This window comes from Anas platyrhynchos, chromosome 3 (assembly GCF_047663525.1).
Source record: "Anas platyrhynchos isolate ZD024472 breed Pekin duck chromosome 3, IASCAAS_PekinDuck_T2T, whole genome shotgun sequence".
NCBI lineage: Eukaryota > Metazoa > Chordata > Aves > Anseriformes > Anatidae > Anas > Anas platyrhynchos.
Genome location: NC_092589.1, coordinates 4,857,432 through 4,872,306, shown reverse-complemented (window position 1 = coordinate 4,872,306; position 14,875 = coordinate 4,857,432). Strand labels below are relative to the sequence as shown.

The following is a 14,875-nucleotide window of genomic DNA, read 5'->3' as shown; positions in this document are numbered from 1 at the left end:
GCCACCAACCCAGCAGCACAGCACAGCCGACGCTCCGGTACAGCCACAGAAACTAAAAATGAGTGGAAACAGCAGAGACTGCAAACCTCTCGGACAAGGCTGGCTACCTGAGGGCATACGGCGCAATTCTTAAATCTTCTGGCTGATGTTTCAGCTTTATTGCGACGCTCAGGTGCCAAACAACTCCACAGATATAGTTTTCAGTGCCACTATCAGCATTTTTGTAAAGTAGGCAACATGCGGTTTTCTTATCCCAAGAATGTTTTTGAGAGAGAAAAACATTCATGGATTACGACTAAGAAAATGTAGAAGAAATCTAGAAGAAAAAAAAAAAGAATTCAAACTGGCAATCTGGAGAGGGAAAAGTCTCTGCTTTAAACCCTTTAATTACATATTTATCTAAATAGCTTCTATTTATTCTCTAAAAAAAAAAAAAAAAAAAAAAAAAAAAAAAAAAAAACTTTGTTTCATAAGAAATTATCTTTTTTCAAAATTTAGAAGCTTTTCAAAATTTCAAGAAAAAAAAGTTTGCTCTGTACTTCCTCCTACAACCACCTCCACACCTCTCATGATCTAGTGATCACACAGGCGTGGGGTGAGCCTCATCAGCTTCATGAGTCAAATGAAAAACAAAACCAACTGCTAAAATATCATGACTGGCTCACATGGCTCGCAGTACCTGGATCAGATGGATACAGGACAAATCTGAGGTCCCCAGATCAGGGATTAATCACGGGGGTGCTAGGAAAAGCTTCTGCTGCTCAAATTGACTTGGAAATTGCTTTTGAAAGTATTGGGCAATACTCCTGAACATGTTTGTTCACTACAGTGAGGAGCATGTAAATGGACACGCACCACAATTTGCTCAAGGTTAAACAAGTGGTTGGATGACTGACCCTTAGGAACAAAATGAACTACAGAAACAGGCACCTTTCCAACCCAGCAGAACACGTGCCTGACGCAATAAGACATCCAAAGATGTTAGAATGAAATAATTACAATCATTTATGGGGTTGGTTTTATCATGAAGAGCTTGGCAACTCTTCCACACAGCTGACAGTTTGTTCTGGCTGGGATCCAAAACAGATCCATAACCAGAGCATCTGGGGGTTTGTTTGAATTGTACTTCTGTCCATCATTTGGGTAACACTGGACTTCATTTTGTGGTCATATTTGATTAGTGAGTTAATCAGGGGCCAGATCCTTCTTTCCACTAATGCTGATGGAAGTAAACTAAACAACTGTGTGGTGGGAAGCAAGAGAAGGCACGAGGCCTACAGAATAATCCTCTGCTCCAGAGCCCTGTGGAAGTGGCAAATGCTGGCACAGACCCTTCAGGAATGAAGCTGGTTATCTTCTGGCCTCTTCATTTAAGAGGCCAACATAACAGGACTTATGCTTAATGCCAAGCATTTACAACATACATTTTTTTCTATCCCTTTTTAAATTAAAACAACAACAAAACTACCGACCTTCAATGTTTGGATTCCTACAAAGTGAAGTATTCAGAGCTTATCTTACAGAAAGTGATACTTCTTACGGAATACACTCCCTCTGTTACTACATCAGTTTAAAAATTACTATAACTTTAACAAAAAAATGTATCATGCATCTGATCAAGCCCTCAGTCTCTGGTTCACTGGCAATTCTTCAGTGATCTGGTCCAACATCATAATATGGACGAAGAAGCCAGCATGCAGAGCTCTTTGAGCATATTCAGAAAATGAAATGGATTGGTTCTCACTCCATCCAGTGAAAGCAACAGAGGGAAGCCAACACCATTTTTCCAAAAATGTTTTCTGAAAAAAAAAAAAAAGATTTCACAGATGATTTTTTGATGAGAAAAACATGAAAAAATACTGGAGAAGGAAGAAGTTAATGATATCTCAGGGAAGTTATCACAATGCCAGGTGAAGTTGCAAGCCTAAGCCAGAACTAAAGTGCTACCCATGCCTGCACTCCACGGCCTGTTCTGATCCTGTAAGTGGGCTCAGAGGCTGTATCGGCTTCTAACACTATTGTCAGTTCCACATACAGTAAGTACAGAGTTCTGTATTGACCGTCAGCTCATGCAGTAATACTTGGAAATTCTTTACTGAAGGGAAGTAGCTGCTGAAGCACAGACACATAAAGACATATATATCTCTTTTTATATATTTATATATATATATATTAATGCACATGGTACCACACTTGGGAGAAAGTTATTTGGGAATTGGAAATGTTGCTCACAAGGTTATTGAACAGTGATCCTCACAGATCACCTTCCTCTGCAGCTTTCTTCTCCACGCACAAACTCTTTAGTTATTCTGCTGATTCCTCTCAGTGAGATAAATCCATTAAATATTTAATTAAGCTGTGCTCAATATATTAGCTAAGTGAACTGCTCTATCTAGTGCTAGCTTAACATTACATGCCCTACCATAACGTTTTACACAACACAGTGTTGCAATGATCTAAGCATTACTGGAGATTTTGTTCTTTTAACTTGTTAACAGTAAAAGCAAAAAGAAAGGACCCAAATCAGGATTTCTAATCTACTTTTAGTTATTATTTAATCAACTCGGGATAGGCAGGAATTCCGCAAAGTGCTGGTGAGATAACTGGAGTGCACTGAAGTGAGGTTTGCTTGTTTATTTGTTGTGGCTTTTTTGTTTTGTTTCATTTGTTTGTTTGTTTTTGTGTTTTGTCCTTAGTAAAGCAGAAACTCACTGGTAGAGAAAATCGCTGTGTATGGTTTGAGCAGCCACAGGCACAACAACCCAGGCAGAAGTGTTAAACTGAATGCAGCAGAGGTAAAACAGAGAGGGGGACAATTTGGAAGAGATTCTGAGAAACAATATTTAGCTTAAGTAGAGTGCAAACTGTTGCTTCAGAACTGCCAGCAAAATATTGCCAACCTCAGGCAATTGCCAGCAATTAGGGATAAGATACACTGCAACACATGGAACAAACAGGGAGCAGGATGGAAGGAGAATCCAACTGCTGTACATTTTGTCACAACTGACGTATGACAATCGCCAAGGGCAAGTGCTTCTGAAGATAAACTCATAGGCTGCACTACAAACCATTGCTTCTGACAAGGAAAATTACAGGCCAAAGAAAAAAAAAAAGGGTTCTTGAGGGGAGTACTTCAGAGTATTTTCTGTTTGTAACATTAAATAAATAATGCGCACAAAGCAAGATCACTGCATAGGGAATTCTTGTAACTGCAGCACCATGTGAAATAAAAGAGGAGCTAATCCAGAAACTTCATTTCCTAGGCTGACATAGCAAACATTCATCAAAGGTTTTAAAAAAAATAATAAATACTCCTAATATCTGAAGATTGGGACAATTGGATTTGATCCTACAAAGTTTGAAGAACTGGGATAAGATGCCATTAGAGAAGACCCCAGAACTGAGTAACAGGAACTTGTGGTTAAAATAGAGAACAGACCTCAGGTTTTTGGTGTGTTTGTGTTTTTTTTTGTTTGTTTGTTTTTGATTTTTTTTCTTTAATTATTATTTTAAATTGGGAACTCAGTGCTATGGAAACACAGATGTTAGATGTCTCAGCTTATCCTAAAACTTACTGGCTTCAGTAGGTGACTTTTCCATTACTGGCAACAAGTACTGGATCAGTACTCAGTACTCTACTCAATTACTAAACTGTCCCTCAACAACCCTCACACCACTGACTTTTTTATTGTGTCACCTGGAATCCCCTTCCAGTTTCAGTAGTCCAAGTGGTAAGAACTTCCTTCCAATACCAAAAATGTAAAGATGTTAGAGAGTTTTGCAAGTCAACCGTGCATCAGAAAACCCCAGCTGATTTAACTTCAAGAAATGCATTTCATAAGAGCAAATTTATTCCTTTTTTCACTGTAATACTTTTTTTTTTTTTTTTTTGGGGGGGGGGGGGGGAGAGTTGGTAAGCAGGGGGTCTTATAAGCACTGAAGCCAAAATATTCTGAAAAAATGCAGAACACAGAGCCTAGCTGCAAACAGATGGGATGATTTGCCAGCTGCCCAATTACTGTTTTGGAAGCAAAACAAATTCTAGAAGCAGACCATCTACAAATTTACACAAACCCAGAAAGTCCCCGATCTTGGTTGGGGAACAGTGCTTGGACCAAACTGAAAGGAAAATATCCCTGAGGTTTTCTCCCAGTAGTATTTAGATGCTTCCCTCAAAAGTAGTTATTTCTAAATAAATAAATACAGCTGAATAGACTCAGTTATTTTCCCTAGATCCTTCTGACCCACAGGCAAGACTGAAGGACAAGGTCGGCTGCTTTTGTCATTGTTACAAATGTGGAAAGAAAAAAGATAAACTACAACCCGATACTGTTAAAGATGCTACTGGTTTAAAGCCAAGTCCCCTTCTTCAAAGGGTGACAGAAACGTTCTGGTCTCCCCCCAGGAAACTGAGAATCTCCTCATCTCTGTGCCACATTCTTCTTGTTTCTAGTCCTCCAGGACCATAAATCACTCCTGAGCACTGACACATCCTTCTGCAAACACACCACCACTGGGCCAGCCTGGCTGTGTCCCACTGTGGCCTTCAGCAAGGATAATCTTAAGGCAGAGCGACGCCATCAGATGCACCCACCCACACAGGCCAAACACGAACATTTACCAACCCAAGCAGGTCGACAAGCTGCTCTTCTTATTTGTGTGTATGGGCTGTTCGTTTCACCGCGGTGCTGAGGATGGCGTTTGGTCCCAAATCATATTCTCCACTTTACATCTCAATAATCCAATTAAAATGTACAAGAACTAATTAAACCTAGTAGATAATGATAGTAACAATAGTGCATAGCAATTTAAGCATTTTCTATCTTAAAAGCACTCTACAGGCATTAACTAATTAGTGGATAACATGAATTTAAAAATCAATGCATGAGAATAGCGTATGTTTTGAATTAACATTTCGATTATTCTCCTCTGACCACTGCATATACAAAATGCTTCTTACTTATTCTTACTGATGTGTAACAATTACAGGGGATTCCATACAACTTATTACCAAGTAATAATGGCATTTCTGAACTATCCTATACACTCTGGGAAATCATGTCTGCTCTCCTATTCCCCTCCAAATTCTGCCGATTTCTGCAGCTCCCTCCTGAATTAATCTGTTTTTCTTAAACTGGGCACAGTACAGGGGATTCTGCACTGCACCTTCAATCCTACAGCAACTACACCACAGCAGAACCAAAATGAAACTCCTCAACAAAAGCCAGGGCAGCTGCTGCTACGTTGGGACTGAGGCGCTCACGAGCCAACACAACAGCCGGATTTCGGCAGTCCCAGAAACCAAACCCCCATCGCTTCTTCCTGTGGGGCAACTACTCTCACCTGGCTGAGTGACTGCAGCCTTCACTGACCTACCTCAAAAGCCCCACTTCTGGTGCCCTTCGTGCTCAAGGCAGTGCAGAGCCTGCCACGGGCTGACAGCTCCGGAGGTGCTTCTCGGCCCTTTTTCAGCCAGAGCCTTCTGATTGCGCCACAGCAGCTCCGATGTAACACAAGCATATCTGTACAGGGGCCAAACATGGAAGTCTTCCATTAGGAGGAACCGAGGCTTTCAGAAACAGCAAAACAAAGACACATTTTGGCAACTCATCTTCCCCCGCTGCCAATTTTAATCTTACAGTTAAAATTACTTCCTTTCAACATCTGTTGTTTTTGTGGCTAATGGACTGACCTTTTTGAGAAGGGAAAAGGTCCTTCTGTTGTTTTTGTTGTTGTTGTTGCTTTTGTTGTTGTTGGATTTTCCAGTATTTATCAAGGGTTTTCAGGTGCTAAAAACAAAAACAAATCCCCAAGGCCATAAGCATCCATACAGACTAGCTGTCACACATAGCCTACAATAAAATGCCCCCCACCCCACACACACACACAGCTGACAGGTAAACATATTTGCTTTTTCTTTATAAAGAGCATTTGCAGCACAGGGTCGCCCTGATGATGCTTTCCCATCACTGCCCTCTCCATCTGCAGAGAGCTTAGGCTTGTCCTCCTGCTGTTTCACACACCTTTTTAATGAAAATTAATTCAGATTGCAGCATTTTCCCCTCTAGATGTGCAGGCAGGGACTCTTTATGCTCTGCTGTTCTCTGTCTTTCTTTATGGACCCATGCAAATTGCCCAGCCAGAGCTTCCTCTAAGACCCTCTTTTTTCACATGCCCCTGTGTAATTGTCAAGCATTACACTTGAACTTGTAAGTGTAGAGGGACAAAAGCATTTATCCAGCTGATACACTTACCTCTTTCAAATGACTTCTCAGGTCTTAACTCTTTATCTGGCTGTAAAAGCCTCTGAGCAGCTGTCTGGTATCTATTCTAACTTCTCTCTCTCTCTCTCTCTCTCTTTTTTTTTTTTTTTTTTTTTTTGTGTGTGTGTGTGTGTGTGCTGGTTACATGTTTCCAGTCAATGAAATCAATAGACCACTTCTCATGTTATCCCTGTTACATAAACAAATACAGATCTAATGCCTCCAGCATATAGTTGGAGGTGACAAGGAAAGGGGAGCCCACTAGCGAGAACCTACAGGAATCACTCATGCCCTGCTGAATACAGCTCTCTCTAACAGTTTAATTATCAGATTTTTTTTTCCATTTAAGTGACAGAAATATCCACAACTTTCTAACTGGAAGGGCCACTGAGGATTTTAATTGTGCTTACTGATTCTGAATAATAGGGATGCAAACATCCTTTCTTGAGCCAGTTATTTTTTTATCATTATTCTTTAAAATAGCTTATTTCTTTAAATTAGAACGGAACTAGCTGGTGAGATCCACATAGCAATGTTTCAATGCTCGTTGCATTTTATTTTCAGACATGAAAAGAAATGTGTATAACTACAAACACAAGTTTCAATCAAAATGCAATTGAACACCTCAGGAAAGTGTTTCTGTACACACCGTGGAAAGCAGAACTGTGTTGATTCAGTGTTAATAAAGTTTTCTGGACCCTGAATGGAAATTCTCCCTGGTAGGTCTCACTAGTGGGATGGTATTAAACTTTTACCCCTATCTCTAAGATGGCTTGTAATAGCAGTAGTGAAGCAAAGGCATTGAAATAATAATAAAAATAAAAAGTCATTACTTATAATTCACAATGGAAGGACTAGTAATATTTTTTAATGAATTTACTGAAAAGTGTTAAACTGAGAGTTGCGATATTTGGTTGCTACAACCTAGGAATCAGATATGATGGAATTTTCCAAGCAAACCTAAGATGGAAGGATTGCTGGTGCTCTGACCTGGAGCCCACCCCAGGAGCTCAGGTGAGTCCATCCAGGTATGCAGTGACCACTGCTGCTATTATCGCTCTGTGCCATGCAAAGAAGGTAAAGAGGGAAAAACATCCAATTTCTAAAGCATGGGAACACACACCAGAAGAGCAAGCAAGTTTGTCCCATCTCAGCAGGCTTGGGAGAGATGCTGAAGAACAAATGAGACCTGGAAAGGAATAGTGTTCTGCGCCTAAGACTGGCCCAGAGCACAAGGAAATTTCCATTGCTGTTAGTACTATACATCAGCTGGAAAAACTAAGGCTTTCCTCAACCATCATCTTCCCATTGCCCTTCAGTAGCCCTACACTTAAATAAATAAATAAACAATGAAGCAAAAACCTGAGGACTGCAGGAAATGTAAAGCATTTCTCTTTTATAAAAATGTTCTGAAGGAAAGAAGTATCATATGGAGAAATATTTCATAAAACATTACAGCTCCGTAGCTATCCCATTTTGCTTTTCCATCTATAATTTCTACCCACCTGTTCTCCCACCCACATACCCCTGCCATTATTAATGCTTATGAAAGAGCATTAAGTTTTCATAATAAAGAATGTTTTTGTCCATTGTCTAGAGAATAATATAGCTCATTCAATATGCTCCCTTGGAGGAAAAAACATTTTGGTCTGCTGCAACTAAATGCTCTTTCTCAGGACAATGCCTTGCACTGAACTACCTGATTTTCTTTTTGATTTATAAGGGTACAAAACATCTCTGTCTGGAGATAGTGATTTTCCTTGTGGTAATGCTCACCGACAGATGGTGTCAGATGTGCTCTTCTTCATGATGTTGCATACCATCGTCCCGTACCAAGTGATATGTGTAGAACATGGAGATATATTTTTGATCCTTAAAGCTGATTCTGTTCTTTTCATCTCCTCACTGAACAGACACAGACATGCTCAGGCTCAGGCTTTTGTACCCAAAACCTACTTCAGGGATATGCTTTGTTACCATTTATTTTTTGCCTCTGGGAAATTATTAGCTAAAAATCTGATGATGGCATTAAATTGTAAAGCAGCCTAAATAAGAATTTGCTTATGAAGATTAAGGCCAGACTAAAAACTTGCGAGTCAGTTGTGTGGCAAGGGATTTCAGCTGTTGGTGTTCTACCCTCACAGCTACAAGCTTGATGTTATAGTAAAAACAGCAAAAGCATCTCCAGCGTGCAAAAACATTTTGGCAGAAGAAGGGGAAAGAGACAGTCCTTGAGGCAGCTGGCGTCCAGGCCATCCAGTGCCTTAGAAACAGAAACCAACATCTGGACATGCCCATGGCAGCAAAGTGGCAGCCAGTGCTGAACACAGAGGCGCTGGTACAGAGTGCTGCTGTCGGGCTGGAAAAGTGGTGGCCACCTGCAGCACAACCTAGAGGTACCCCAAGTAAAGGCAGGGGAAACAGTCCCGCGTTATTCCACTTTACAGTCTGGAAGGAAACAAGCCAGGGAAACTACACAAGGGCTGCAACAGACAGAAAGGTTTGCAAAACACTGCCCTGTCGAGGCTGAGAGGACAGACCCTGAGGTTAATGCTGCCTTCCAGGATTTCATGGCTGGTGACATAACACAAGATGCTCAAATAATGAAACTACTTCCATGGGAGTAGGCATGATTCCCTGTAGTATGCTGAGTGCTCTTTGTTCATGTAATCAAGCTTCCGAGCGATGCCCTCTACCAGGAGCCTCTACAAACACAGGGCAGCAGAGGCCCTTTGGGTTGCGTGCTGCTCTTCCCCAGACCCTCACCCACACCTCGTCCACAGGGAAGGCAGCCTAACAAACCACTGGGTCGGAGACAGAGCTTGTGAGAGTCCTCAGGAAATATTGAGCAAGGAGGTCACTGCCCCCTTATCATCACTTCCCCAAAATAAAAGAAATAATTGCAGAGCAGCCTCATCTGTCCTCGAGAGGTACTGCATGAGGAGCAAACACGGATATCATTTCAGTCCGCTTAGTAAATTTTGAGGAGTTGTTATTTAGTAAGCATCTGTTAAAGAATAAAACTTATTTATTCCTTTAAATTTTTAGAAGTACCTCAGGGCTTGCACTGACACTGCTGAAATCAGGAATAAAAAAAGCAAATAAAATGCGATGATACTGACAACCCACGAGTGATATTCTTGTCTCGTCTTTATCTATCTAAGCCAAACACACCCTAAATAAACCTCCTCAGAGCCTGGTTCTGACCTGAAATGCTGGCCCGGGTTTATCTGCCTGGTTCTGCGCCAAGCGGGGCGTGTGAGCAGCGCCCGCCAAGCCGGGTGCTCCGTGAGGAGAGGGCGGCTCTGGGCAGGCTGCAGGGCTCCGGGACAGCCCGGCGGGGTGCCCGGCACCCAGACAGCCCCTGGGACAGGGCTGAGGGGACACCCGGCCCGGCCCGGCCGGCGCTGCCCTCCGCTGTGGCGGCTCGGCCGGCAGGTGGAGCCCGCAGCCCGCCCGGCCCCAGCCCGGGGCTGCCCTCAGGCCCCGCGGCGCCCGGCGAGCAAATGGCGCCGCCGCCTCTTCCCCTCAGCGCCCCTCAGCCCGCAGCCCTGCCGGGGCTGGGGAGCCTGGCACGGGAATAGGGCTGCTGCTGGCTGCGGGCACGCAAAAATAATTGCTATTTCACAGGGCCTCCTTCCCCTGTCGCCCTCTCTCTGCGTGCAGGTATCGCTAGCAGCGATTTACACATCCAGCTGCCTGCAGTTTGAGGAGCGCTGACGGGATTCTCAAATGTACGAGGCTTTCGGTAGTGCTTGATAGAGGGGGACACCTCGGGCGTCACTTACAGGTAGAAAAATGAGGCGAGCATCTGTAAATGTGAACAGGACAGAAGCCCTGCTCCGATTCTTTATCGCTCCCTCCCAGCATCGCTCTGAGCCAGTGCTGCTAGGCTTATTTTTCAGACGGGAATCCCTGTGCAGATGGGCTCAGGAAGGATAACTGCAGTGCCTCAAGCTGCAGCGAGTCACGGCTGAGGCAAGGAAAAGAGAAATACCCAATCTGCAGTGGCTGCTGCTCTACCCATCGGGGCCGGCACCCAGGAAACTTCCACCGGGCTTTCCTCTCTCTCCCACACAGCACACACAAATGCAATCAAAATGAAATAAAATTAAACTGGGCCTCGCAATTACTGCTCTCACTCTGTGCTGAACAAAGAAATCAGGCATGTTTTCTGAAACGTCCACAGTCCCTCTGGTTACAGTCCGTAAGCCTGAAAGCAGCTGATAAAGTAAGCACCAAGAAAGCCAGAACTGGTGTATTACGTCCACTGCAGCTTCTCCAAAAGCATTTGTGCCTGGAAATGTGACTGGGAGCCATCCTTGTACCCCAATCATCACCTTCCTTAAAGGAAGATATGAAGAAAAAATGCCCCTCTAATTATTGTACTTTACAATAGCTCGATTTCTCTAGAACTGGACAATTTATTCTATAAATCCAGGGATCCCTGCCAACGACCGCTGGGAAAAGTACCATAGGCTCGTTCAGGCTTGTGGGGCTGCGTAAGTCCATTAGGCTTGCAAGGAAGAACAAGCTCAAATAAAACTGCACACATTGATGTGCCCTGCCTTAATTAAACTGTACAATTGTCACACAGCTGACACCCACAACACTGCTGACACAAAGGAACCACATATGTCCCTCAGTTAATAGTGCTTTATTTTCTGTCCAAACTTTCCAGGCAGGGTTTTGTGGGGGGAGTCTCTGTTCAATGGGCATAAGAAGCGGAACCATGTGGTACCAGGTCTCGTGAGCTTCTGGATGAGTTTCACAAAGCACTTGAAAAGTCAGCATTTTAGAGATAATAATTGGAAAAGATGTATACCTTTTTTGTGAATCTGCGATTTTTGTTATCAAGATTTTGTGAAATAGCTAACAAGTATTAACTATTTTTCCCCAAGCTGATGGCTGCAGTCATACAGAAGTACAAGATTTTGTGGAGTTTGGGGAATAACAGAAAAGCCCAGATGATTCCACTTGAGTTTTCCATTTGGATTTTCCCCTGCTTATAGAGCCACTCCATCTGCGTCAGGATACCTAAGGAACAACCATTCCCACAGGGCAGAAACCCATGCCTTAAAATCATCCCCAGCATCAGAGTTCCCCGCCCTCTGCCCAGCAGCTGTAGCTGGCAGCGATCTCCATACCCACCTCCTCAGGGCTGTTTGGAGACCCGGGGGACTCTGCTCAGTCTCCAAATGATGGCCATAAATCAAGGCAGTGCTGGTTTGTAGCTGAGAGCAGATGAATGTACACATACACATATACATATCAGTGTGACCCAGACAGAGGAGCGAAGGCAAAACATACTGGACAGACCCCAGCAAGAGCACAGGCACTGCCATGCTCATCTTCTACCCATTTCCTGAAAGGTCTTCTCGCAGCACTCAGCACAGGCGTTCTCTGGCAAAGTTCCCTCTCCAAGGGGTTATGCATTGAAGCAAGGAAATTTGGAACGCGGGCAGGCCACAAGATCAGCCCTCTGGGACAAGCAGTCTGTGTTGTCAGACACACCTGTGGCACTTCAGGGAGCAGGAACTGAAAAGCCAGTCCAATGTTTGCTGGGCATAAGGATTCCAGGACATGTTTTTCAATTGCTGTATTACATTTGCACTTCAGAATAAAATACAAGCATCTGACTGATTACATAGGTTTCTCTCCAGAAGGGGAAAAATCTATCAGCCCTGTGCTATGCTTTTAATATTGCCAGACCTCAAGTAATGAATGTTTGCCACGGGTATTTCAACACTGCTCTGTCCACTGTTTGTGAATGTATGATCTGCACTTTCCTCTGACAGCTAATTAATTGATTCTTGGAGAGAATCTGCTTTCTAAAGGTGAGCAAAAATGATTTATGCAAAGATGCATTTTTGTCACAGCAAACGTGGCTTTAAAGGAAATAAAAATTTTCCTTGGAATATGATAGAAAAAGCATTTCAGCAAGCAAAATTGTGTTGGCTCAAGTTGTTTCTGAGAAGAAAAAATATCTGTAATTTTTCCTTTGTTCTAATACTTGTGATATAGAGTTTAGATTTAAAGTTATTTTCTTTATGCCTGCTTTTATCAACATGGTATCTTTCCAACAATCTCACTCATTCTGGCCACAGAAACTGTGGCACATAACGTTACGGCATTTGCAACCCATTACAGCCTGTTGTTCCAATGATTTGCAATAGAGTGCAATATAAAGCTGTTTATAAGGCAGTTACTTGTGTATATAGCTTAGCGCAACTGAAAGATATTGAAAAGAAAGGCTTCCAGAGCCATCATCTGTTTTATTTGCTTATAAAACTATTTTGGAACTTCAATATTCAAGTGTAAATTTAAGCCAAATTAAAGTGCTGAAATGTTTACTGAGTCATATTTTAGGAACAACTAACTTCAAAAGTATTAAGAAAACAAAAAATAAGATCTGAAGGCATACCTCTGCACAGAACAGGAAAATTCAAACAGTACGGTTTAGCTAGAAAACAGAGCATTCAGTGAAAGTGAGAAAGCAATAAATAACCCTCTCATAAGGGCGCCACACACTGACAAACCCCACCAAACACAAGAGGCTGAGAGCCATGCTGAAGCCCCTTTGAACATCAGGTGAAAAATGTAAATCCAGTGCATACTGACTTTTCCTTATAAGAAGCAGGTTTTTGGCAGTTGAAAGGACTGGAACTTTGCTAATTTCAGTACAGGACTTGAAAGGCTTTTGCAAACGATCTGGATTTAGCAACTCTCCTGGGAAGCAAACGTGTTGTTATGCCCATTTTACAGAGACCTTGCATGAAGCGGGTATTTACAACAGGTTTTGCCTTCATATTTTAAGACATCAGCAATGAGGTAGAAGCAATTTTGAAGCATAGCTGTCCTTCATGGGGTTTCAGGAATGCTTCTGGAAGGCTGAACTGTTGGTTTGATTTGGTACCCTAACTTCTGTGTTCCCAAAACCGAGGCAAGAGAAGCTAAAGGCCACCACCAAGAGGACAGAGGCTGGCAAAGCCAGGGAGCAAGTACTCCTACATCTCAGTAGTGCAAACAGTGTCTGCTGACCAATAACCCCCATCCAAGTCTGGGGCAGCAGCAGAGACCGGATTTTCTGGGAGGGGAGGCAATTCCCTCCCAGGTGCTCTGTGGCGGTGCTTGGCAATTTTTGTTGCTTCCACTGTTTTGCACTACTGAAAAAAAGCAGTGTAAAGTGGAAAAAGCACACGTTTTCAGGGAGCACGGGGCCAGTTCCTGTCAGTCTCTGCAGTGTGCCATGCACAATGGCCCAACTATTTTTCTTCTCTGCAAAAAACATTCCCCCGAGCAAGCCCCGCTCTACAGTTCCAAACCGACTGGCAACCAGCAGCAGACGAGCGCTCCAGATCATGCTGCATCACAATACAGTTACAACTATTTAAAACCCAATTAATTCTCTTTCATACTTTCCCATCGAGCTGTAAAGTTCCAGTTGGCAAGGCTTTTTACTTTGATTTCGAATTCCTGCTTGGAAGATTAACTGAAAATGGATTTGGCTTGAACAGCTGCACTGAACATATTTTGTTTTATTTTGTTGCCATCTCAAATAACAATACTTAGCACTCTTCATCTTCAAAGCATTATACAAACACTGAGTCACATCCCTTCACAACACTCTCGTGACATCACCTCCTGTAAATAAAATCACGCTCCTCGCAAAGAGGTGGAGGCTGAGCAAAAGCTTGGAATTTGTGCAGGGTCAGAGGAAGAGCCCTTGGCAGAGGCAGATGGAGAGGCCGGAGGCTCACAGGCCCCTTCGGTCCTCACTTGAATCATCTCCACTCTCTCCACGTCTTCCCTCAGGTACCACCCATGGTAGCTAGTGAATGCATGTGCTTGCGGGCACCTTCTGCTGCTGCATGCCCTGCCACCTGAAGTCAAGCAAGCTCGGCTGGCTTAGCAGCAGGGAGCTCCTTCCTAGTCACTGAGGAAAGAGGGATCTCAGGCATGGTTGTATACAGTGCCCCTGCCCTGAAGTCACTGAGGCACATCCATCTGGCTGCATCCAGCCCGGGAGGATCACCCTTTCCCTCAGACACACTCGACTCCCCACCATCAAGGGGGCGAGGAGACAAGGTGTGCCTCGGCCACACCGTCCCCCAGGAACAGGGCACGTCCAGCTGGGACATACCAAGGCCTAACAGCCCTCTCTAAAACAGCTGCTCTGCTTTGTCCCAGTTCTCCCAGCAACGTACTCTGAGCGAGGAGGTTCTGCTCCCCCAACGCTCTGTGGGTTTCCTGACTTCGAAGCTGGGCAAGAGGCTTCCGTGCCTAAATTAGGATCCGCAGGTCACTCTGAACTCAAGAAAGAATGGCATGTCCTTTCAGGGCTAATTCTGAGACATTAATGTAGGCTCCAGTGACTACAGAGAGAGCCTGTGCTCCTAAATTAGACATCTAAATCAGTAGTCTGTGTGAAGCAGATTTTGTGTTAATATGTCCCTATAAATACATATTCTCTGCTGTGCCAATTCCCATAAAGTGAACCAATGTCAAACATGCGGAGCATGTAGTTCTCATGGCTTCTTTTCCTGAAGAAAACTGACAAAGCAAATACACATTTTGCATTCCTTTCAACCTCTTGTTTTTCCCCTTATTTG

At 43.4% G+C, this 14,875-nt stretch overlaps 1 protein-coding gene across 4 annotated transcripts in view; it reads right to left on the bottom strand.

Annotated features, from left to right (window-relative positions):
• Positions 1 to 14,875, bottom strand: part of CCDC85A (coiled-coil domain containing 85A) — a 185,526-nt gene that overhangs the window by 76,054 nt on the left and 94,597 nt on the right. For all 4 annotated transcript variants that reach the window (XM_072035093.1, XM_072035092.1, XM_038175790.2 and 1 more), the window contains 2 exons: positions 5,693 to 5,789; positions 5,377 to 5,522 (listed from right to left, as the gene is read on the bottom strand). In XM_072035093.1, coding sequence (XP_071891194.1) covers positions 5,377 to 5,522; positions 5,693 to 5,789 — 243 coding nt within the window. The remainder of the gene's footprint in view (positions 1 to 5,376; positions 5,523 to 5,692; positions 5,790 to 14,875) is intronic.